We start from the raw sequence: 25,750 nt of genomic DNA on the forward strand, positions 1-25,750 counted from the left end.
GTACATAGTGGGTTTGTACTACCGTACCCTCACTGCACATATTGTCGTCCATCGGTACATATTGTCGCCAGCTGAATAGTTACACATGTACATATTGTCGCTGGCGACATTATGTACCAACCTTCATTGCACATATTGTCGCCTCACAGATATTGTTGCTTGAATATTTTCTTTTGGTAGTTTTTTGAATGTAATTGATGTATAAATCACATCGTTATCTCTCGTATGCTATTTCATGCAGCACGATTGTGAGGGCACACATTGTCGTCTTGTACATATTGTCGCTGGCAAGGATATGTACTGTACCTATCTTATCTGCCCATATTGCCATTGAAGAAGATTTTTAAGGAATTTGCTACTAGTATATATTCCGATGTAAAACTTTGATCGTCCATTGTGGCCCCACCCTAGCCCCAGGGGTCATGATTTGAATAAATTTAAACCTACACTACCCGAGGATGCTTCCTTATAAATATGACTAATCATGGACTTGACGTTTTTGAGAAGAAGATTTTTAAAGATTTTCTGTATATATTTCTATGTAAAACTTTGATCGTCCATTGTGGCCCCACCCTATCCCTGCGGGTCATGACTTGAACAAACTTGAATGTACACTATGTAATGAAGCTTTCACATAAGTCAACTCTTCTGGCCCAGTGGTTCTCGAGAAGAAGATTTTGAAAGATTTTTTTCCCTATATATATTCCTATGTAAATCTTTGACCATCTATTGTAGTCCCACTCTACCCCCAGAGTCATGAATTGGACAAAACTGAATCTACACTTTATAATAAAGCTTTCACATAAGTTTCAACGTTTTTGGCATAGTGGTTTTTGAGAAGAAGATTTTTAAAAGAAGTCACTAAATTTTCACTAATCCTTAATTACCTCCCCTTGAAAGAGGGAGTGGCCCTTCAAACTTGAATCCCCATTATCCAAGGATGCTTTGAGGCAATTTGTCGAAAGTGGTCCCGTAGTTCTTGTGAAGAAGTCGAAAATGGGAAAAGTTTACAGACGGACGACAGACAAAATATGATAAGAAAAGCTCACTTGAGCCTTTCAGCTCAGATGAGCTAAAAATGTTGAGCCCCACCCCCATTATATCGGTACATGTATAAGAATAACGCAAAAATATTTTTTTCCAGTGGATCATTACTACTGAGCACACACATTAACATTCAATCTCCAAGTATAACGAGAAAAAAAAGAATAGGCTGATTTAACAGATAAATCAAGAATTCTGGTATTCTGGCATATCATAGTGATGTACACCAATCCTTGACACAGTTTTATGACCAAGACCTACAGTATTGCGAGTGCTGCTCAATAAATGAATACAACTTGTTTACTTATCTATCTGCCTTGAACTTTGTTTATCCTTGTGTCTAGCTGTCTGTATGTCCGTCTGACTCTGTCTCTGTGAGTGTCAATCAAATACAGAGATCATGAATAGTAATCAAGATAAGAAGTCCATAGAAAAAATACAAATCAGGAGCAGAGCAAACACGGACCTCTGAAAATATCAGGCCCCGGGGCCATAAAACTTAGATGAGCTCACTTTTGATCTCAGTCTCACTTTTTCACTATATATTCCTTTTGTAAAAGAGACTGAGATCAAAAGTGAGCTCGTCTAAGTTTTATGGCCCCGGAGCCAGAGGTGGGATCAGGTGCTATGGAGGAGTAAGCATCTCCTGCCGACCGGTCACACCCGCTGTGTGCTCCTTGTTATGATCGGGAAAACGGAAAAATCCACAGACAATTCAGTGTGTAAATAATGACCTTACAATAAGTATGATAAACGTCAGTCAGCATTCGACTTGATGATTGATTGTATTTGCTGACAAGGTCATTGTATCGACCATAGAACTTGCGAAATGACGACTTTAAACGAGGCTGTTGATAACTTGTTTGTCAATAGCTTGTCTCGTTTTAGAAATTGTTCATACGTAGAGCATGCTCTTGCGTATCACATAAAGCCCATATGCAGGGGAAAAGGGTATATTGCTACTTAAGTAAGGGAAATTGACGATAGAAAAGTTGTAGTCATCACGTTTATCATAAAGTTTTGTTGTTACGTTATCATTAACGTCTCTTTCTAGTAAAATATCTAAATATGAAACAGATGTGTCAGACTCTGTAGTATCTTTTATTTCAAGTTCACTGGGATATATCCAGTCGACAATGAATGGTAGTAACTATTGTTTATTGATAACATGTCGATGTATCTAAATGTCGAGTTGAAGGCCACAGTAAGTGTTTTCTTCTTTTCATGTACACGTTTTTGAATAAATTCTGCTTCATATGAATACAAAAATAGATCTGCTATTAACGGTACTATAGTGTCCGGATAGGGTCATTTGCAAAAGCTCAACAGCGCGTTCAGAAAAACACGCCGTCGCGCTAACACACAACACGCCGTCACGCTAAACACACAACACGCCATCGCGCTAACACATCATTGAACAACACGCCGTCACGCTAACACAAGTTCGCACAACACGCCGTCGCGCTAACGCACAACACGCCGTCGCGCTAACACACAACTCGCCGCCGCGCTATCACAAAGTTGTGTTAGCGAGTTGTGTATAAGCGCCATGAAGTGTTTTGTATAATTGTGTTAGCGCGATGGCGTGTTGTGTGTTATCGCGATGGCGTGCTTTTCTGAACGCGCTGTTGAGCTTTTGCAAATGGCCCTATCCATACACCATACGGTTCCCATGGGAATTCCGACAGATTGTTTAAAGACCTGATCTCCAAAAACTACATGGATATTGTCAAGCTTTTTTCAATATCAATTTCAGAGTACTTGTGTGTACAATCAGAATGTTTTTCAACAAACTAATTTTGTAAATGACCAATGAGAAGGCAAGTAAATTTACGAGTTCCATTTTTATTGAAATTATAGCTGTCTATGATGTCAAAAGCCTGGATTTTAATTTGACATGGGGAATGTTTGTATAAAGTTTTGAAAAGTTGTACGTTTTGATGTTATTGATTTTGGTAAAATTTTGTGATTTCAAATTTTCTAAAAGTTTCTTGGGGTTTTAAGTATCCACATCTGATTTACACCACTTCTAGAATATATTGTTGAACAGTACTCCTGACGTTTTTCCTTAGTGAGAAGTAAAGAAAGAGGCTCGGTACAACATTTATTGGAACCCGCTATGCATCTTTGTAAGGATTTTTATGTAGTTTAGGAATCCAGTATAGGTATGGTAATTTAAATTCATTTTGATTGTCGGGAATATTAAAAAATATTTAAAAGTGACATATGGTTTTGAAGAATTTACTCCTTAGAAAGAGAACTATGGGTATAAATTGGATTGCCACTAGAGAATTAAATCCCATTTCCTCTAAAATACAATTAACATAATGAGCCTGACAAATAAAGAGGATGTTGTTACCTGCTTTGTCATCTGGGACCAGTACAAACTGATAGTGTAATCTATCCAATTCTTTTTTCACTTCTGAATTCTTGAAGACAGAAGGATAGATGGTTTTCATATTGTCCCTCAATCTCTTAATCCGATCTGATACTTTTAAAAAGCGTTAAGGTCTTCTTTTTATGTTGGCCCATCGTCTGGAGTAATCTTCCACAGAGTTCATAATATTTATGACGCCAATTGAAAGATCGGGGTTCCAAACATTTAGGACATAAGACTTCCCTGAAAAGGATTCGAATGATGGTTTAAAGAGCAAGATACTTATACCTTACATAAACCCATTCACAGAAAATTCTGGAGACAACAGACACATGTGACCAATATAGGCGAACAAACGCAATTAGATTTAGTCGATGTTTCCAGCTTACAGAAACAGAACGACGGATACACGTTTTTATTGTGTGCCATTGACGTGTTGTCTAAGTATGCCTGGGTAGTCCCTTTGAAACAGAAAACAAGAAAAGAAATGATTCGAGGATTACAATGAATTTTTCAACAAGACGGTCGACGTCCCGTCCGCATTCAATCGGATCAAGGCAAAGAACTTTCCGATCGAAAATTCTTACAAGCTCTTAAATCCATTCATTTTTTTACCACCCGCAATGCGGAAACCAAAGCCAGTATCGTGGAACAATTTCAGCGTACAATCAAAGCACGCATGTGGCGCTATTTCACGAGACACAAAACTAGACGGTATTTAGACGTCTTACTTCGAGATTTAGTGTATGCTTACAATCATACTTATCATCCATCGTAGTATTAGAAGAGCTCAGACACAGTGAATGCCTCCAATTTGCTGAAGGTCTGGAAAACTTAATACGGGAAATCGAATCGGAAACAGTTAAATAGACACATGGAAGGGGTATAAATGGTAAGCAGACCAATTTTTATTATCATATCTGATCTCACTGAGGACAGCGCAACACGTTTTTAAAATCAGAATACCGTTGGAAAATTGAAGGCCCTAGATAATAAAAGCTTCAGTCAGTTTATGTCACAATCATGACATACTACTGGAGGTCAGAGTATTGGGTCGTAGTACTAGTAGAAAAAGGTGTTTACCATTATTGTCAAAATAAGATGGAAAATTTACTGAAATACAGCAAGTACAACAGTGCCGGAGAACGTGTTAGATCGTATTGGGTTTTCGATATTTGTAAGAGCCCGATACCTCAGTGGGAAGCCGAGGATGAGCCTTCTTTGAAGCATTTTGGTTGGGATTGGAGTATCCGATACTTCCTATGGGAAAATGGGGGTAAAAATATGGTGCCACGTGCACGTTAGACCAACCTCATCAAGAATAAAAAGATAAGATGTCCAACCTGTTGGCTGGATAATACCAGGGAAAAGGGGAAATGTCGACAGTGTCGACAATATCCTTGCTGTCAAAAGTGCTTTAAGACTCAAGTATATGTACGAAGTAGAAAAGGGACTTTGTCATCATTGTCATTATAAAATGATCAGGAATTTTGATGCAGTCTGATTGGTCTAGACGTCTTTTCCTGAGGTGTGCCTCAGAGTGAATTCACCTCAAAATGAAGTTCCGGGAGGTTTATTCTGGATTTCCCTCTTGACCAACCATAGATTTGCTTACATTTTTTTGCGACCAATCAAATTGGACGTTTTAAAGCTTGTGTTGTTGTGAATGTAAACATGGCAGACGCAAATACCGAAGAGACTAAACACCTTTCTTAGTAAATAGTTGAGTATTTATTGTTTAATAATATCGTTTTCCACTTAAAAAAGTTGTTAAGCTGTTAAAATATAATTATAATGTGTTGTTACTCTACGCATTATATTATGAGTATTTATATTTGTTGCAGACAAGAACTAAAGTGTCAAAATGTTGTAAAATTCCTGATCATTTAATAAAACGGTCATTGACTTTTGAATTCGGTCTACTCATGACTTTACGGACCTGATCAGGTATTTGTTAACCTCGTCCTTCGGTCTCGGTCAACCAATACCTGACCAGGTCCGGATAGTCACGAGTAGACCTCATCAAAGTTCATAATTGTATAAAGTAAGATGGAAACCTTAGTGAAATTAACTGGGTATAACAGTGTCAGACAAGCTATCCGTTCTTATCGGGGGTGCAATGATTGTGATTGATTGATTGATTGTATGTTGTTTTAAGTCCCATTTGAGAATATATCACTCATATAGAGACGTCACCATATACCGGTGAAGGGCTTCAATTTTATACCTTTACTCGGCACTCAGGGCCATTGAGCAGTGAGGGTTCTTTATCATGCCATCGCCTACCGTGACACGGGGCCTCTGAAAAGTCGTAGATCCCCCTTTTTTGGACCATTGTGCCTGTAATTGGTGTATACGATATTTCTTATGGAAAGATGGGGGTCAAAATATGGCGCACTGTTGGTCCATCCTAAGAACAGAAAGATGAGGAGATGTCCAACCTGTTTGAAAAGACAAGACCAAGGGAAAATGGGAATGTCAACAGTGTAGACAATATCCGTGCTGTGAAATATCCGTGCTGTGAAAAGTGCTCTCAGAGCATTGTTGAGACTTCCTACAGACGATGCCCATTGTGTCGATTTGAAAGTTAAAGTTATAAATACAGAAAACCTCAAAATGCGTTATTCTTTGTGTAACACAATGAGCGTACAAATTACTATTTTAATTGATGTATTAATTTTGTACCATGTACCTCTTGATATTTTAATATTGTGTTTTGAATTATAAATGATACTATCAGTGTGTAGAGCGACGACAATAACCTCTTGATTTTGAACTTGTTTACCGACTCTAGGAGATTGGATACAACAAGAAGAGCGTCTTCATTTGACGGACAATTAGTTTTTTTACGATATGCTGTTCTCGAACATTGGCACTTTCCAATTAGACTTGGTGCAAAGCTGCAACCATCTAATTAACTGAAGAGTGTGCAAGATACACAATGTTATTGTAAACAGAGGACATTGCCGTATTTTATAAGGAGATGATCGACAGAGCTTCAGTGAGGGGCGGACTGTATCAATATTAATGGAGTGACACTCGAACTTACTTATTGCTATTACCAAATATGTGATCCCTATGATGTAGCTTCTTGTACAAAAGATGTGCGCACTGAGTATCAAGAGGTTTTAACATCTTGGCTCCGAGACTGATTATGAGAACTTTTACCATCTTAGCTCCGAGACCTATGTGATGCAATGATTATGTGAGCTTTCACCATCTTGGCTCCGAGACCTACAGCCATTGAACTTTTCATGTACAATTGTTTTGTCTTTGATGTGATTTTATAATAAAACTATAAACTTACAAAAGTCTTCTTAATCCACACATTAAGTTATTGCATTATATTTGTTTTTTTTCCCTTAAATACTAAAAATAGAGATCTGAAGGTGTAAAAAAGGAGACGCATTAAACAAACCTCTTATTCTTGAGAATGTAAAGTACCACAATTCTGAATGAAAGTCTCTGGTACTCGGACTTGAAAGACTATCTTCGACATTTTTTCAGAATGGAGAAAAATGAACCAAATTTTCCAGACAGTTACTGTACTACAGAGTATGTGTATTGTCGCGTCCCCTTTTCCTGTATCAAAGAAAACTTGGAAAAGGAAGGACCTCCTATCTTACACAGAGTGATTCGTTACAGATCAGAGGATGATGACGTGTAAATTATGTATACATCTGAAAATTTTATATCTATAAATAGAAGGGTCACAGATAAATTCCTCTCAATATCTCACTGATCATGACTGAGAGCAGTAATTTTTACATGACTTTACCCATTGATGGGTCAATGGCAATTCAACACCTCACTATTCTCCTCTTACAAAATCCTATTACTTCTGATCATGTGATCTTTGTTTACTTTGATTTTAGAAGGGAGAAGATTTTGACCCTCTCTCCTCTTCATCTACCGGTGTTCAAATGAAGCTAGCCACATCATGTTTTGACATTTTGCTCAATCTGTGGTATAGTTAATGTAAATTTAAGATAGTTAGTTCTTTTGTTACATGTACCTCTTGGCAAGCTTAATAAGGCTAGTTCCAATATGTTTACTTCAAGCTAGTCCCATCATCTTCTGCCATTTTATTTTAGGCATGGGCATGTTTTTTTTTAATCAAGTCCCATCTTTTTTGCGATTTTTAGTCATGTGTTTTTTTTTATTGTTTATGCCTATATAGTTTTATATTGATGATTGTTCTATATTAATTAAGGCAAATTTAAGACACTGTATGCACTTCATTTTGTATTGTATGTACCTTTTTGGTTGCTTTTAGTTTTTCCTTGTGACAGGTGTAGCATTAAATACTGCTGTCTATTTATGTTGTTTTTACTTGCATTGACATTTGTTATAAATGCTCTTTTTCAATTCAAACTACATGTATGTTGCTATTATCTTTTGGGAAAAAAAAGAGCAGAGTAGATTCTGGTAGAAAAATGAAGAGAGGAATTTTTTAAGTTAAAATAGACGATGGTGTAAGATTGATTGATATGCAGGGATGAAATTTAACAATGCATGTTATGTAGCTAAATACATCGCACCTCTACTGGATGGCAAAGTTAAATGTTAGTTATAGACATTTATTTATCAATTAGGCTTTAAAAACACCAACAACTACGTGTTACTGATTGATCCGTACGCCAGCATAATTAGGAAGACGTCTACATCGCAATATTAATTACTGCTTTTTGCACGGAAACAAAGAGTAAAAGAATCTAATCACAGCAAATGGTAATATTTCAATTTATTCTTATCAAGCTTTCAAGAATTACTCACTGTATGTTGAATTCGCGGAATTTTGTTTCCGTGAATGTAGCGAATATTAACTCCGCGAGTTAATTTCCTGCTGTACAGTATCGGAGGGGTATAAAAAAGAGAGTTTAGGCATAAATAGCCCACACCCTGCATGTTTTCAGAGAGGAGGTAAACAATGAATTCTGTTACAACTGAGGAAGACTTGCTTAAAGAGGCTGGGTGGTTGTGGCCATTTTTTGACTATATTGATCTCCTTTAGAGGAAGAGCTCCATATGAAGATATAGAAAATGATCAAATTTTAAAAATAAAATTTTTGAAATTTTTCTTTGCCAAATGATAGTTGATAGCTTAAGATATCATATCTAAAAAATTAAGTTAAATCTGGTGGTTAATTTGTGGTTAAATTTGTTGACCCCCCAGCCTCCTTAAATGGAAGTCAAAGTGAATGACATTTAGGAGAAGGTGATATCAAATTACAAACCAAAAGACCAGTAGAAACAACAAAAGAATCCAAAGAAAAAAACCAGCAAGTACACAAACCAACTTTTGCCTCATCTCCGCACCTAACTATCCAAAGAAACAACAAATTTTGTTCTACGAGTGTGACCAGATTGGACATTGGACAAACGAATGCTTTGAAGACAGTCAGGATTTCCTGAATTAAAAATTAAAAGAAAAATTAATGGACGTTTGAGTATGTGCTGTTTTTCGTTATGAAAGAAGGAAAACACACTGTGAGTCCTTTTATCTTTTTACAAGCGTTGTTATTGTATGAAATAAAAACACATTAAATAAGAATAAAAAAGGTAAAAAATTAAATTAAAAATAAATAAAACAGGTCATTCTCAGTCTGCAATTAAAAGGAGACAGGACGTGTTTTTATCAGTGCTGAGCTGCAGAAGGAAACAACAACCAAGGTATCTTGTTATTATTTTATATAAAAAAACCTTAGCTGATGGCTCAGCTGAGTGTCATAAATGATAGTCTCTTTGGAGTGTAAATCCTGTCAAAATGTAAAAATGACGTTAGAAATTTGGCTAGACTGTAATTGAATCCATGTTTTGGACGTCATAATACTGCCTTACCTGAGACGCTGAAGTTTACGTAGAACTGTCAAAATAAGCTGATCTCTGTAAGGTTTTTATGTATAGTTATTTACTTATCATACATAATAATTAAATTAAGTTGGGGATCAGCACGAGACCTCGTTCTAAAAACACTTGATTTTTTAACTGCTGAAAGTGCAAGATTTTTTTACTCACGTGAAATAGTTCAAATGATCTGTTACTATAATTATATATCACGAGATCCGATTCTTAAAACACCTGTACCATTTCGGCTGAATCAGCAAAATTTTCTTCGATCATGTGAAAAAAATTCAAATGATACTAATCTTAGACATCTTTTACTATAATTATAAAGCACGAGATCCGATTCTTGAAAACCTGTACCATTTATACTGATCAGTAGTAGGTCAACTGCACACACTTGAGCCGCCCATGCAGGCCTGTATAATGGGCACTCAGATGACCCGCCCATCAAGGCGGCTTATACTTCTAAAATATAACAACATATCTTCATATGCAATAGTCCTCCATTATAATGAAAGAGTGAAGGTGGTCAAATTTAATATCATTTATCTACAGTTTCTACTAATATTAATCAGTGAGAACATTTCATTACACACGGTAACATGAAGCATTTGAAGAGCATCTGCCAATATTTTTGTCAAAATAAATATGATCAGGACATTTGATAGCTGTGGCGTTCCCACTGTCACATCTGTAGTATGCATCACATGGCCTCGTTATGAACTGGTAACTACCATCTGGTCTTCCGGTACAGTCCGGAAGTAGTCCTATTCCCCGTGGATCAGATGCCGGTATGGCAAACTTTTGTGTGCATGTACCGTTATAGGGATAAGTTTGTGTTCCCCATACGTGGTCAACTGAACATAGCCCCCTTTCCATTAACGTATTAAAGTAGCACCGAATATATTCTTCTTTTGAGAACCGGTTTATTGGAGGGTGTTGCCATACACCATTAGGTAGATTCCAACATTCGTTTGGACCACCGCCACAGAGTTTTGTGCATACCATGTGCCAGTATCCGCCTGAAAAAGAGAAGTATGTTGTTTAAATAAGATAACGTAATGTATGGTATGACAATTGCAATTTCAGTAAGGTAAATCCCTGGAACAAAGGACTTCAATAGCAGCATCAGTAATAAGTGAACATAATTAATCAAACTTAATTTGTTCAAATCTTGGAACTGGGGGGGGGGGGGGGGGTTAGGATAAGCCCACAATGGAAGTTTTATACTTGAATAAATAGGAAAAAATCTCCTCAAACACAACAACAGCCTCTTTAGTCAATGTTAGTATGCAGGTATCCTCAGGTAGTTTAGTTTCAAGTTTATTTAAATCATGGCTCCTAAGGTTTGGTGTGGCCGCAATAAAAGATTGAATACTAAGATTGAAATAAACAAAGATTTCCTAGAAAAAGCAAACTGTTTAATTCTATCATAAACTCTCCAGGCAAAATTATTCATTTTTTGGGCATTGTTCAGATATATGATTTTTCATCATTTTTGACACAATATTGAGAGGCTGTATTGTCTTATACATGTGCAAACAGCATTCAAAAGGTGTTAATATCGATGGTCGGTGCACCACAATTTAAAAAAAGAACTGTCAGCGACTTTTTCTTCATAAATACAAATAATATTGAAACATAATGCGACAAAATTAATACTCCTTAAAATGTTGTAATCAAGAGTATTAATAAGGGGAAAATCATTAATTTGACTGCAAAAAGGACAAGTATATAACGTTATATGCGCAAACATTTCCAAAAATGGGGACTTCGGGAAATCAAATTCAGTGTCGAATTTATCCTTCAAACAAATTTTTAAAAACGCACAATTCTTGAATATATTCGAAAACACCTCGAGCTACGTTTTTGTGTCATCAATGTTGCACCAAAAGCTATTTCAGATAAAAATAATATACAGAGAGATATTATATTGTCATTTCTTCGTATCAATAAAAAAATGTTGATTATGGTGCAAGCCAATTTTTAGCTCTTCTGAGCCAAAGGCTAAAAGAGCTAATGCTATGGCCATTTGTGCGGTGTGCTGTGTGCGTAAACTTTTTAGAATATGGGCCATAACTCAAGAACCCCTTGGCCAATTATTGTCAAATTTGTCACAGGGTATATCCTTCGCCCAAGGGCTCCCGTTTATTCTAAAACTAAGGTTGTGACCCTTAAACAAAGGGAGATAATTAAGTAAATAAAACCAAAAGTACTGGTTGCTAAAAAATCTTTCTCTCAAGAATCACTGGGCAGATTATCACCAAACTTACACAAAGAGATGAGGATATGCTGTAGATTAAAATTTGCACGAGGAATTGCCCTGGAGCAAAGGGCGTGGTTTCAAGGTCACTTCAAAGTTAACAAAAAAAAAGTTTTATTGAAGTGTTGATATTTTGCTTACTATAAGGACTAGGATAATCAAATCTTGTCAGTTGATGCATCTAAGGACCTCATATCATGTTAATTCAAAAGTAGGTCAAGGTGACCTACTTTTTAAATTTTGCGACCATTCTATTTCAAAATAGTTTAGAGGAATATTTTGAACAATTTAAGGCCTATGATCATCAAACTTTGTCAGTTGATGCACCTTGGGTCCTCAGAGTACGTCAACTAAAAAGTTTCTGAATTTTATGGATTATCATTTAAGGTCATTAATTCGAATACTGAGATGTTTAGAATCATTAAATCTTGTAAGATGATGCATCTTGGGGCCATAAAACATACTGACTAAAAAGTAGGTCACATTAACCTACTTTTTGAACTTTGTAGGCATTCGACTTCAAAGCGTTTTAGAGACATATTTTGGATATTTTAAGGCCTATGATCATAAAACTTTGTAAGTTGATGCATCTGGGGTCCTCGAAAACGTCCTCTGAAAATTTTATGGCAATGTTTAAATATTAAGGGTACTATTTGGCTTAGAATCATCAAACTTTGTCAGTTGATGTTTCTTTGGTCCTCAGAGAAGGTCGAATGAAAAGTAGGTCACCGTGACCTACTTTTCAATTTATATGACTATAATTAAATATTTTCGGGTACTAATTGGCTTAGAATCGTCAAACTTTGTCAATTGATGCATTTTGGGTCCTCAGAGTACGACAACTGAAAAGTAGGTCATCCTGACCTACTTTTGAAATTTTATGGCTTTATTTAAATATTTTCGTGTACTATTTGGCTTAGAATCATCAAAATTTGTCAGTTGATGCATATTGGGTCCTTGGAGTACGTCTACTGAAAAGTACGTCACCGTGACCTACTTTTCAATTTATATGGCTATAATGAAATATTTCGGGTACTAATTGGCTTAGGATCATCAAACTTTGTCAGTTGATGCATCTTGGGTCCTCGGAGTAAGTTGACTGAAAAGTAGGTCACTGTGACCTACTTTTGAGATTTTATTGCTTTATTTATATATTTTTAGGTACTAATTGGCTTAGACTCATCAAACTTTGTCAGTTGTTGTATCTTTGGTCCTCGGAATATGTGGACTTAAATGTAGGTCACTCTGACCTACTTTTGAAATTTCTATATTTAAATATTTTCGGGTACTAATTTGCTTCCAGTCATCAAACTTTGTTGATTGATGCATCTTGGATGCTTGGAGTACGCTGACTGAAAAGTAGGTCACTGTGACTTAATAAAATATTTTTTAGGTACTAATTGGCTTAGAATCATCGAACTTTGTCAGTTGATGCATCTTGGGTCCTCAAAGTATGTCAACTGAAAAGTAGGTCACTGTGACCTACTTTTGAAATTTTATGTTTAAAATTAGATATACTGAAACGCAAAAGAAACGCAACAAGCAGTAATCTACAAATATTTAAATTTTTTATTTAATGATTTTCAAAAATGAACACATTTAGGTAAAACTTGATTTGAAATCATCAGAGATTTGATAAAAATGTTAAATGATTATCTTTTAACTTTAGAATGTCACACATGACTGTTAAAACACCCCCACCCCGGCCATTTAATTACAGCGTGCAAGACTGCCATGCACAACAGTTGCAGCTTGATTTCTACGATGCAACAGGTTCATCAATCTCGAGATCTAAGCGAAAGAAATATTCTTTGTCATTTTTAAATGCGTGTTTTTCAGATGATGAGGTCGAATTTAATCTAGCCAAATGCAGTGTAGTAATCCTTGGACTTCCGATCCAAGGACTGTCTTTCATGCTAATGATACGTAAGAGCCTGTTGAGGCGTGATGTGGGTCATATTTGCATCTGCAACTCTCCATCACCTTTATTTTGAGATTTTCCAGCTAGAGCAATGGAAATGCGTACTTAAGTCATTTTCAGGAAGCCTTGGCATCGCTTACGGAAAAGAAAGGGGAATTTATTTTTCGGAACATTGCTGCATTTCTTAATATGAACAGATACAAACCCTAAAAACCCCATATTATTGCCAAATGTTTTGTTAAACATGCAATTTTTGATTTTTCTTCAGCAGACTCAAACTTTACTTCCGGTAATGGTATGAAAATCATTCGACCGTTAAATTACCGATATTTACAAAGTTGAAGATGTCCTTACTTTTTAGATACAAAATTATAACTTATATGTAATATTTCCCCCTAAAATATGTTGCGTTTCTTTTGCGTTTCAGTATATTTTAGGTATTAATTGGCTTAGAATCATCAAACTTTTTAAATTGTTGCATTTTGGGTCCTCGGAGAACGTCAACTGAAAAGTAGGTCAACACGATCTACTTTTGAAATTTTATGGCGTTATATGAATATTTCAGATACTATTTGGCTTAGAATCATCAAACTTAGTTGATGCATCTTGGGTCCTCAGAGAATGATAAATGATAAGTAGGTCACCATGACCTACTCTCAGGTACTAATTGGCTTAGAATCATCTTGGGTTCTCAGAGTGTTTTATCTAAATTGTAGGTCATGATGACCTTCCTTTGGAATTTCATGTCTTTATCTAAATATACAGGATACTTAGAGGCTTCAAATAGAAGTGATAGGTTGTACAGTTTATCAGAAGAGCGATTCAAGGCCCTCGGGCCTCTTGTTAACATTGCAATTTTATTGAAACCAAAAAAAAAAGGAAAAATGTTTGCGTTTGCATCCCGAGAAAGAATACATTCAACGTTGATAATTTCATGGCCTCATGGGGTTGGTTGAGCTACATTAGTTGATCAGAGGGAATACGTAGAGATATATCTTTGCAGGGTCACGCTAATTCGAAATTGTAAGCAAACATTCCTATGCATTTTGGATTCAATACATTTTTTATCTAAAAATTATGGACCATGGAGTAAGGGTTTTGCAGGGGTAAGGGTGAGGCTAGCATTTTTAGTGAGAATCTTTAAAATGTTTTTTTTTTCTGCAAACAATAGTTCCTGATCAGATATACTGATATTGATTCAATGTTACGTGGACTCAAGTGAGATTAAATCATAACCCCTTGAGGCTAAGTTGACGGCACAATATGGGATCATTGGAATAATTTGGGAAAACACTTTATTTTAAGATTTTTCTGAAGTACAGCAAGATCAACATGACTTAGGTAAGCGTTATGGACCTTGGGCAGCTTGTCCAGATATAAAATTAGAAATAGCAAGACAAAAATTATTTATGGATTTGTTATTTACTTGTAAAAATGGCAGTAAAGAACAATAAGGTTGACCCAGCAAGATATGAAAACATTATAGACAATTTAGTTGACTGAATGGTTTAGGTTCATTCTGTGAATTTAAAACTATACATTTTTTTATCATAGGCAACAGCTTCCTCAATAAAAATGGAAGTCGGAAGTTTTCGTATCTTGTGAAAGGTCATGAACGAAGATCAATTTGTTAAAAATCACCCTGATTCTACCTAAAAGTATCCTGAAGTTGATGTTAAAAGGAAGCTGGAGTTCCTAATTAACACCGTTTTGTAGTCTTAATTCGGAGACCAGATCATCAGTTTTTTTTTGGAATTTCGATGGGCTTTAATTGTGCTCCTTTATTAGCCGATCTGTTTTTATATTTCTATGAAGCAGAATTTATTTTAAAAAAAATTTACACGAGAAGAAGAAAACACTTGCTATGACCTTCAACCCGTCATTTAGATACATCGATGACGTATGATCAAGTAACAATAGTTTCTTTAGTTCATATGTCGACTCGATATCCCAGTGAACTTAAAATTAAAGACACCATTGAATGTGCCACAACTGTTTCATGTTTGGAAGTTTTACTGACTATGAACGATGAAGGCCAACTGACAACTATATTGTATAAGAAAAGAAATGATTTCAACTTCATCTTTTCCAAAGTGAACTTTCCTTATTTGTAAAGTAATATTCCGATATCACCCGTATATGGTATGGCTCCTTCACTGCTGTTAACATTTAACGAGGAGTAAAGAAAGAGGCTTCTTTTTCACGTCTGAATTATTGAAGACAGAAGGATAGGTAATTTTCATATTGCCCCTCAGCCGCTCTATGCGAGATTTCAATATCCCTCTGATATTTTTAATCTATTACAACAAATGGTCAATATCTTCTTTTTCATACTTTGCCCATTGCCTGACGTAATCTTCCACAAAATTCAAAATATATATGAAATTATGACGCTATTTCAAAGATCGGGGTTCCATGAATTGTTGCCTTTTTAAAATAAGCGATTTAAGGTCCTCATTATTAACTATATTTACATTACCATTAATGACGTGTCCAACAGGACTATAGTTGTAGGGTGAAGAAGAACATGAACATGTAGAAGGATTATGTCTCTGATGTTCGATATCTAGGCAATGTAGAGGTTTTTTTTGTAATTAAATAGTTTGGAAGAAATATATTCAGTGTACATTTGTAGGAAATACAAGGTGTGTACTTAAAATTGAAATGTGGTTGAATACAAGACTGGTACGGAAGCCCATTTAGGACCTATCAAAAAATATTTTTGAATTCGATTTAACGAATTGTCAAATTTGTTATAACGATTTTGATTCGTTATAACAATTCTCTGAATTCGTTATAACGAATTTAATCTGTCATAACAAATTCGTTGAATTCGTTATAACGAATTCAAATTTTTGTTATAACGAATTAAATTTGTTATGACAAATTCTTAAACTTGTTATAACGAATTAAATTTGTTATGACAAATTCTAAAACTTGTTATAACGAATTAAATTTGTTAAAACGAATTCGACAAATCGTCATATCGAATTCATATATATTTTTCTATAGGCCCCGATTGTTGAATTTGATTACACAAATTTAAATCGGAATAACAAATTTAAGAATTAGTTTAACCGAATTTAATTCATGATAACAAATTTTAGAATTCGTTTAAACGAATTAAATTCGTAATAAGCCCACATGGCGCAGTGGTAGAGCGTTCTGCTCTAGAGTCGCGGAGTAAGGAGTTTATCCTTAAGTGGCGGGTTCGAATCCCACTGTGGGACGTGGTGACCGGTCCTTCGGATGAGATCGTATAAACCGAGGTCCCGTGTCGCAGTAGATGCTGGCACGAAAAAATCCCTCACTGCTCAATGGCCCTGAGTGCCGAGTATAGGTCAAAATTTGCAGCTCTCCATCGGTAAGTGGTGGTGTCTCCATATGAGTGAAAAATTCTCGAGAGGGACGTTAAACAACAAACAAACAAACAAACTGATTCGTAATAACAATTTCTTTTAAATTCGTTGCAACGAATTTAATTAATTTGTTATTATAAATTTAATTTGTTATAGCGAATTCAAAGAAATTCTTATAACGAATTAAAATCGTTATAAGTTATATGATGATTTGAAGATAATAGACCATACTGAAACACCCCATTTTATGTTAACGCCCCCAAAATCTACCTGATTCAAGATCAATAATATACCGCCTGTCAATCCTTAAAAAAACAAAAGCCTCTGATTTGATTGACGGGCCAACTCCTTGGGCTACCTGAAAATCTGAGTTTGCATGTTTTGAAAACAATTACCTGGTCACGCGTCAAACGCTTTCATGTGCCGCGTGAATGGTCGCTTTGTATACACTCTGGTTAAAAAAAAAGCATGTCGCTGTTACATTGGTTGATAATTTTATTTTTGAAATATAATTGAGATTAGATAATTAAACAGTGACTTCGTGTTTTTTTTTTTCGATCTCCACTGCTGTTTTGTACTTGTTAGCAATATGACGTCCAAGATAACTGTAGAACATTTCGAAGAAAAATTAGCGGATATTCAAGGCCTCTCTTCCTTCAGTAACTGAGATCCAAAGAGAGAAGTTTCTGTAGCAGCACAGACCGATAATTCTTCCGAGCCCCTTACTCAACCTGTGCCTTGATTTTAAGAATGTACGTAATGCCTTTGTTGACCTTGCACTTGGGTACTCAGAAACTCAATTCGCCCTAATTGGAAACAATCGACCCCCACCCCACCATTGAAAATTATAACAAAATGGAATGGATTAAATGAGAAAAGATATTTACACTAATATAAATAAAGTATCGTGCATCTAACGCCATGAATTACGAAAAATTCTTTTTATATCCAAATCTGTAAAGAGGGCATAAGAACACGGACCCTCGGAAATGGCGAATGTTCGCCAGAAAAGTAAATAATATTCCGATCGTGGTAAATGGCCACACAATAAGTGGAATCTTTTTATTTCAATATTCACACTTAATATTCTATACTAATTTCTTTTAATGGCGATTAAAATATTGATATGATTGCTTTGTAGTTTTCACTCGTTTTTTTTTATTTTACGATTTTTAAAAAAAGATATTCCTTTTTAATTTTTTTTCTTCAAAAGATATCGACGAAACTGCTAAGTCTACAAATTTTATATTTTAGTACATAATTTATTAATATATTTTTCACTCAAAATTGTGCACAAAACGCGTATTGTTGGCCCTGAATATCAAAAGCCGGACTTCCTGTGTAATGCAGCGCGTACAGGGATTTTTGACATTTTGAGTATTGGGGCTCTCCAGGTAAATACATGTAACACCAATACTACCAAGACCACTCCCCATCGAATCGATGTAAGCATTCATTGAAGCCATCAAAAAAATTAAGGACCACAACAGGTGAGAACAGCTGTGTACTAGATGATTGGTCACTAATTACTGTATATACACAGCCACAGGCGATGACGGGCTTTTACAGGTGTAGATGACGCTAATAACCGTATGCAGTTTTAAGTTATTTTTTGATAATTTGTTAAATAAAAATAAGTACTTTGAAATTAGAAAAAATACTCTTCCGAGTAACCGAGTATCATTTTTAGTATTCGATACTCGGACGTTCGATCGAGTACCGGTTAACAGGATACTCGTTGACATCCCTAGTAATAACAAATTCGACAATTCGTTATATCGAATTCAAAAATATTTTTTGATAGGTCCTAAATGGACTTCCGTAATACTGGACCCTATTGAGATTAAGAATTTTACTAATATTTATTGCGTCAATTCCTTTGTTGGCAAATTGAAGTTTAAGGAACAAATGGGTTGATTGAGCAGTATTCTGGTGGTGGTTTAAAAAGCCTAAATTATTGCACGACCGATGTCCATGACTACGCTTACAGCTCTGAGTATTGCTAAAAAGTCCCATCACATTCAAATTGCTACACTGTGGACTTGAAAGATTCCCAATACTATCGACATTGCCATTGCTACCGTGTCGAAAGCCCGTGCTTAGTTTCCTAAACCAGTATTCTTCTCGTTGTAAACGGAAAGGTGTACTCAATGATTGGCTATTAGTATGATGGTGATTTTTTTTCTAGAATTCTAACTTTCATTGACAAAATAGAATTATTAAATTGCTTGCAGGGAAGCTGCTGGCCTCCGTTGTTAATTTGAAATCAATGGCCCTATACTCTTTTATTAAGTAAACGCTTGATTTCACCAACATAAACCCACAACGGGTACATTATATTCCGTAGACAAAATCGGAAGATTTGCAGTTCAGATTTCCCCAAGTTTTGGTAAAAAGCTGTGTCCAATATGATTACTAGTAAAGGAACAGTTTGCAAGGTGCATTGAATATTGAAGTTTCATCAATTTAGCATTTTTGAATTTGGGATTATTTATCCATGCCGCCGTGCCGAACAATGAGGCAGTTGTCGAAAATATTTTCCAGTTTTTTTTTTCTATGAAGTTAGCAAATTCCTCTCCCCATACTGTGGTAAGTTCAATTTTAAGTATTATTTCCAAGTAGCCTAAAGTGAGGGTTGCATATGTTGGCGCTACCTGAACACTATTAGGAAAAGAAGATCATCCCCTTTGTTCATACATTACACCTTTGCACTTTATTGTTGGAAAAGGAAGTCTTAAAGGGGACACTGCTGAAAATGTGCCTGGATAAAGAAAGGATTTTGACGTGTTGAAAATTGACCCGGGGTTCATTTTTGGAATATTAAACCAGGGATACATTTTCTCCATTGAAGTGCAAAACATGTATTTAGATGCACTAAACTATGACAACAGAAAGAGTAGGCAGTACTATTCGTTATGCTAAGCGATTGTTTTGTTTTGTATAACTGCACTGTCATCAGAGTCCAGGGTAATGTCAAAATGAGATACGTGTACATGGTATTTATATCTGTATTGTAACAATGCTACTCCAGCATGCTAAAAGTTCATGGTGAGATATTTTTGAGCTAGCGCTGCAGATACATTGTATATAAGGATCGCAAGGATTAAACTGAGGTTCTTATTTGTAGAGGAATACTTAAAATATAGATGTCAAATAATCACAAATGTTTGTAGCATTCAATGTTATTTACTGTAAATGATCATGAAAAATATTTTCATCTGATGATTTTCGAATAAAGCATTGATTAAGATAAGATATGCAGTACTATTATTTTCTCTTTGGTTCCCATCTATCTGATTGGCTCAAACTAGATCACATGATCAAGAATAAAACATCTTATAAACTAGAGTTTCTATTTAAACCTTCTAAAAAGCTTATAAACCTGGTGTTTCTAAAACTGGTAAAAATCTTCTATGAAACACAAATAGTGATGATTTCATAATAGTCAGTATACACAGGAAGATTCTTCACCAGTCATGCTAAGTTTGTAATTGTTACGTCATAATGAGCACAATAAAAAATGCCTTATATGAGAAACATGGATTTTTAAGATATTTCTTATTAACTGATATGCAAAAAAAAAAAAAAAAAAATAATAATAAAACACATATAGCTTATTGATTCGGTACAATCCCTAAATATATAGACCCTAGAGAAAGCACATGCTTCCTCTAAGGTCTATATATTCAGGGGTCAAAAGGCTCATCAAAAGACTATATTTGTACAAAATTCTCCAATATCGATTATTATACTGGAATACCTTAAAACCTATGTTTTTAGATATAGAGAGTATTATAGTGAATTTTATATCAATTTTACAAAATACATGAATTGTGACTCTTAGATTTTACCTTCTGGTCTCTTAAAATCAGGAGGAGTCTTTTTTTGGCAGAATGACTGAAGACAGGTTGGAAGACTCAAATAATTTTTCAGGTTTTAGTTAAGAGAGGAGAATAAAACCTGCTCCCCCCACATACACACCATTCCGTTTCATCGGCATGTAACATATCAGTGGAAATCAGAGCCCCTTCGATCCCTCTCCATGATTCTTCATTACATATCAAAGATACTCACATTGATATTTAACTTCCAAGCGTGATCCACAATTGACTTCAGTGAAATTTTCACATTGTTTTGTCCTTTCGGAAAATTGTGATGGATAGTAGCATTCTACAATTCTTGGTGGAAAGCACCCAGGGAAATCATCGTTTTGGTTTGGATTACAATACAACTGACAGCTTTGTGGAAGAGAGGAGTTACCAGTTTTACAATCACCGATATCAGAATGAAACACTGTTCCAGGAGGACACCTGACAACAGTTATATTTCCACTGTCACATCGATAGTAGGCATCACACGCATGGCCTATTCTAAAATAATCTTCCGTTTCCCTCCCAAACACAGGTCTGATATAGTTAAACCGATAAATACCATCAGCTTTTTGCTTGCAAGACGGTAAAAGACCTCCAGGGTACGTTATGGGTACTTCAAAACGATCTCTACACTTTCCCTTATACGGAACTTCCTCGAACAAACGACACGAACCCTCAGCCATCAAGCGCCCTTTGAGGCATATAGTGTATGAGTACATGGAAATTGGTATCATGCCATCTGGTAGTCTGACACATGATTCAGAAAAGCAATATCCACTGGGATCCTTTTCCTTTCGATAGGAGCCTTTGTGAAAAATACACGTTAATAACTTTTTTATATATTGATCTTTTTTTCGAAAGGACCTGTTTTAAGTTTGATCCAAAAGATGTATATCAAAATGTATATAACAATTTATCTTACCTTGAATTGCTTTCTTTTGCAACTTACATTTACCTTTTAGTTCCTTTCTTCCTCCACAGCAGACGTCAGTGAAATTTTCACACTGAAGGGTCCTCTCAGAGAAGAGATCTGGGTATTTACATTCCATCATGTGTTGTTCCATAAAGCTGGGGACAGGTGGGTACGTCTTAGAGCAATTGTAATACAACTGACACTCGCCCGGATGTGGAAATATTAGAGAAGGGTAAACCTTGCATATTTCATTCACAACAATTTCTGAAAATGAGACTAAATTACTTTAGGAATGAACACTTCGCAGGGGCCTAACAGAACCATCTTCTTTATTTTCTGTTATAAAATGTTATCAATAATAGCTCCAGACCGTGACTTCGAATCGCATAAATATACTTGCATTATCATCAAGTAAACAGAACTTGAAAATTAAATTTTAGCTTATATCTTCTAGAGATTTTGGGAGAACACACACATTTAAAACGAATCAAGTCAAAAGTTTTCTAACTTTCCCACTAAGATGATATCAAGACGAACGGTCTACTCGGACACGTCTGACAGGTATGACTTGAATTGACCAATTAAGCCTTTCCTTCTGTTGATTGAAATTTAACACAAAACTAAGATGACGCAGATCTCTGATTTTTATAGGCCATAATCACTTTTGAAGACAAAGAGTTCTACAAACAAAAATTTAATTAACTTTGTTTTCAAACTATACCCAAAATACCAAATTTAGAGTAAGCTGTTTTTAAAGTACATTTTTTATTTAAAAAGTTGATTATTATCCCCAATCAAACCCCCAAAAAACTAACATCATGCTATCTTTGTCAGTTAAACAGATTGAAACAAACATAAAATAGGGACAAAAAGTTCAGAAGTTGACACTGATAAATTCAGAACATAATAAACTTGGAATCTTGTCATTTTACCTACTCTTTTGCTGTTCCTTGGCTACTATGTTTTTTACTGAGAATTGTACGGATAAGCTGATAAGCTATACATGTATATGAATTAAAAGATATAATAAAGGATTCGATATTTACTCATTCAAAGGGAGGCTTGGCTGTGTACCTGGTAAGTCATTTACAGGACATGTAGGTTATATACTGTAAACGTACTTTGTGAGAGAGAGAGAGAGAGAACTGGGCGGAGCTTGGATCAATCTCGTGAATTCACGGAATCATGTAAATATAAGGAATAACTGTCAGGTTCTTTGGTTTTATGATGATGATCAAGCAATTGGCTTACGTGATAATTCTATGCATAAACGCCTTTGGTGTTATTCCTTAAAAAATTGATAGCATGTGTAGATATCTTTGTTCAAAATCAAGGATTTCTGCAAAAACAACTGTTTTTAAACCTTTATGAAGGATTCAAAAAATACTTTTGAAATGATATAAGATAATATAACTTTATCTTAGAATACCTTACCTGGATGAGCTGTCAGAGAGGGAAGCAATCTGGTCAAGATTTGGAGAACTTTCTGTTCTCCTGAGGCATTTTGGTGTGGTGGATGATCCTGAATTAAGAAAGCTTCTGTAGAGTAACAGAAAAGAAATAAGGCCGAACTCAGTGTTTTCAATGTAATTTGCATGACCGTTTCCTTTTGTGTAGGAAATGTTTTAAAATGAAACCATTCTTTAAAATTGTGTAATTTTATCTAAGAAGTGCGCTGAATCCTAAATATCTATGTAAAACTAGTATTCTAGCATATTAAATGTTTGTTTGCTTGCACATCCCTCTGTAGTTAAGAGGGCATGCATAACGACATACCGGTAGCACAGCGCCATATCTTTCCATACAGAAATTATACATAAAGGCCGTGCTTTGGAGGCAATCGCAATCCCCTTTTAAAAAAGCCGAAAATATCATAATTTCATTATTCATCTCTTCCTAGAAATGCTGCTTGATCTGTGTATTTAATACTGAGTATTGAAACTTTCTGAATGAAGAGAAGCTTTCAAAGTGGTACCCATATGTACAATAATTTTGAGCATAGGGGAGGATGTTTCCCTCCTAGATCTTCTTCAGGACTAGACACCTAGTGGTTGCCCTGTGCAAGAGGTTTTTATAATTTTAAAGGAGACACTCAAGAGAAAATATGATTATGTTAAAACAAAACACCTAATTACTTGGTTTGAGTACAGTTCATCATATAATCTACCTTGGTTACATATTTTATATGTATTTATAGATAAAACGGAGATTCAAAAGTATAACTCATGATTGAGAATTATGAAGTTAAACGAGACTTACCTGGAGGGTGAAGTTTGACTGTAATTTTTCCTCCATTGAGAGACGTATGGATCAAATGAGATGAAGTTCAAGGTCACGTAATCATAATTCAGAGGAGTAGTAATAAATATTGGGGCATCAAGTTAACACAATCATAGGGTGGGACTAGGAATTAAAACTTTTTAGGGCTGGGCATTTGATCCCTACGTCTCTCAATGGAGGAAAAATTTCAGTCAAACTTCACCTTCCAGGTAAGTCTCGTTTAACTTCATAATTTTTCCCCATTGAGAGCCTCAGTCCCAAACGAGACTTCAGAGTTGATGACACAATAATAAATACATCACAAAACCATTATTAACATCTTAAATCAGTCCCAAACAAATGTTTGAATTAACTTTATTTTTTCCAAGTCAGATCAATGAACATATTAACATACTAGTATATAATATGCTACAAGTTATCCTCATGAAAATTGTCCAACAAAGCATTGCTGAATTCACTACACAGTTTATCTGGTTTATCATAAAATTTTCTAAAGGTACTGTCACTTGTCCAACCTGCTGTTCTAAGAATTGTAGCAACAGACACCTTAGCTTTTGCTGCAGCAATAGTTGCTGCTGATCGAGTACTATGCGGTAAAAAACGGTTCATGACTATTCCAGCATTTGTCATAACTGACTTGATCCAGCGACCAACAGTATCCACAGAAATCGAATTGTGAGGCTTTTGGGTACTTATAAACAGTGTACATTCTGAACCTCTCAATTTTTCAGTTCTATGAATATATTCCCTATATACATGCACTATACATAAATCTGTATCATTTGGATAAGCAACAATAGAAATTTCATCTAAATGATGCCCTGGTCTTGATTGCTTCAGCAAGTCACCATATCTAATGATTAACATATTATCTCTTACAGAAATATTTCTAACATCTAATAGATGTAAACCTTGTTTTCGTTGTCCAGATAATAAAGCTAGTAACATTGCCAATTTCTTTGACAACTGAAACAAAGACAAATCCTGTACAGGAGACAGTGTCTTAAGATATCCTAAAACTTTATTTAAATCCCATGTAAAATGATATGTTGGGTAAAGTTGGTCTTGACAAAAATACACACTTCATAAAACGTTTAACTAAAATATGATCACCAAGTTTCATACTACAGTGCCCCAAAAGAGACAAAAATGAACTTAACGAGCTTCTTGCCGTATTTAAAGCACTATAACCAAGATTTTTCTTATACAGATCTGTAAGAAATTCTAAAACTTAATTAACATCTGCTTTAAATGGATCACTCTGTTTTTCACAACAAAACTGCAACCATTTTTGTTGATAACCCCTATACTGTCTCTTTGTGGATTCCCGCCAAGATCCGCAGATAATATTGACAGTGTCTTATGGTAACTTTCTACTATACAAGCATTGCCGAACAAACTGAACGCACCCATCTTCATCTTTGTCAAAGGATGTCGTCGTTCTGGATCCTTTGGCAAGAGGATCTCTGTTTTCGGAAGAAGATAACACGGACATGCAACTTGATGCATCAGCTGCGGAAACCATGCTGTCTTCCACACTGGAGCTATCAACAGAGCAAACTTCACTTCTTCCTCCTTGATTTTCTTCAATACACTGCTTATGACACTAAAAGGAGGAAATATTTCTCCAGAGTGTGCAAAAGCATCAACTCCTACAGCATTTGGGTCTGGTGTATATGAATAATATTTCTCTAACTGTTGATTGTCCTTAGATGCAAATAAATCTATATCACAATTTCCACACAGATTTGTCAGTTTATTAAAAACCACTTCATCTAACTTCCATTCCATGTCTACATTATGGCGAGATAACGAATCAGCTATAATGTTTGTTGCACCCTGGACATGTTCTGCACTAAGTCAGATGTTTCTAT

General features: G+C 35.4%; 1 protein-coding gene across 1 annotated transcript; it reads right to left on the bottom strand.

The window, feature by feature from the left end:
* Nucleotides 1-9,856: 9,856 nt before the first annotated feature.
* LOC133188003 (uncharacterized) lies at nt 9,857-25,667 on the bottom strand. The gene is made up of 5 exons (XM_061323393.1): nt 25,286-25,667; nt 23,031-23,135; nt 21,633-21,860; nt 20,874-21,488; nt 9,857-10,290 (listed from the first exon to the last, which is right to left on the bottom strand). Exons 1-5 carry the CDS (start codon nt 25,665-25,667, stop codon nt 9,857-9,859), a joined length of 1,764 nt encoding a protein of 587 aa, XP_061179377.1.
* Between the last annotated feature and the right edge of the window lie 83 nt (nt 25,668-25,750).

The sequence above is a fragment of the Saccostrea echinata genome, unplaced genomic scaffold (assembly GCF_033153115.1).
Source record: "Saccostrea echinata isolate AGI-Se365-2 ecotype Australia unplaced genomic scaffold, CSIRO_AGI_Sech_v1 ptg000015l, whole genome shotgun sequence".
In the NCBI taxonomy this organism is placed as follows: domain Eukaryota; kingdom Metazoa; phylum Mollusca; class Bivalvia; order Ostreida; family Ostreidae; genus Saccostrea; species Saccostrea echinata.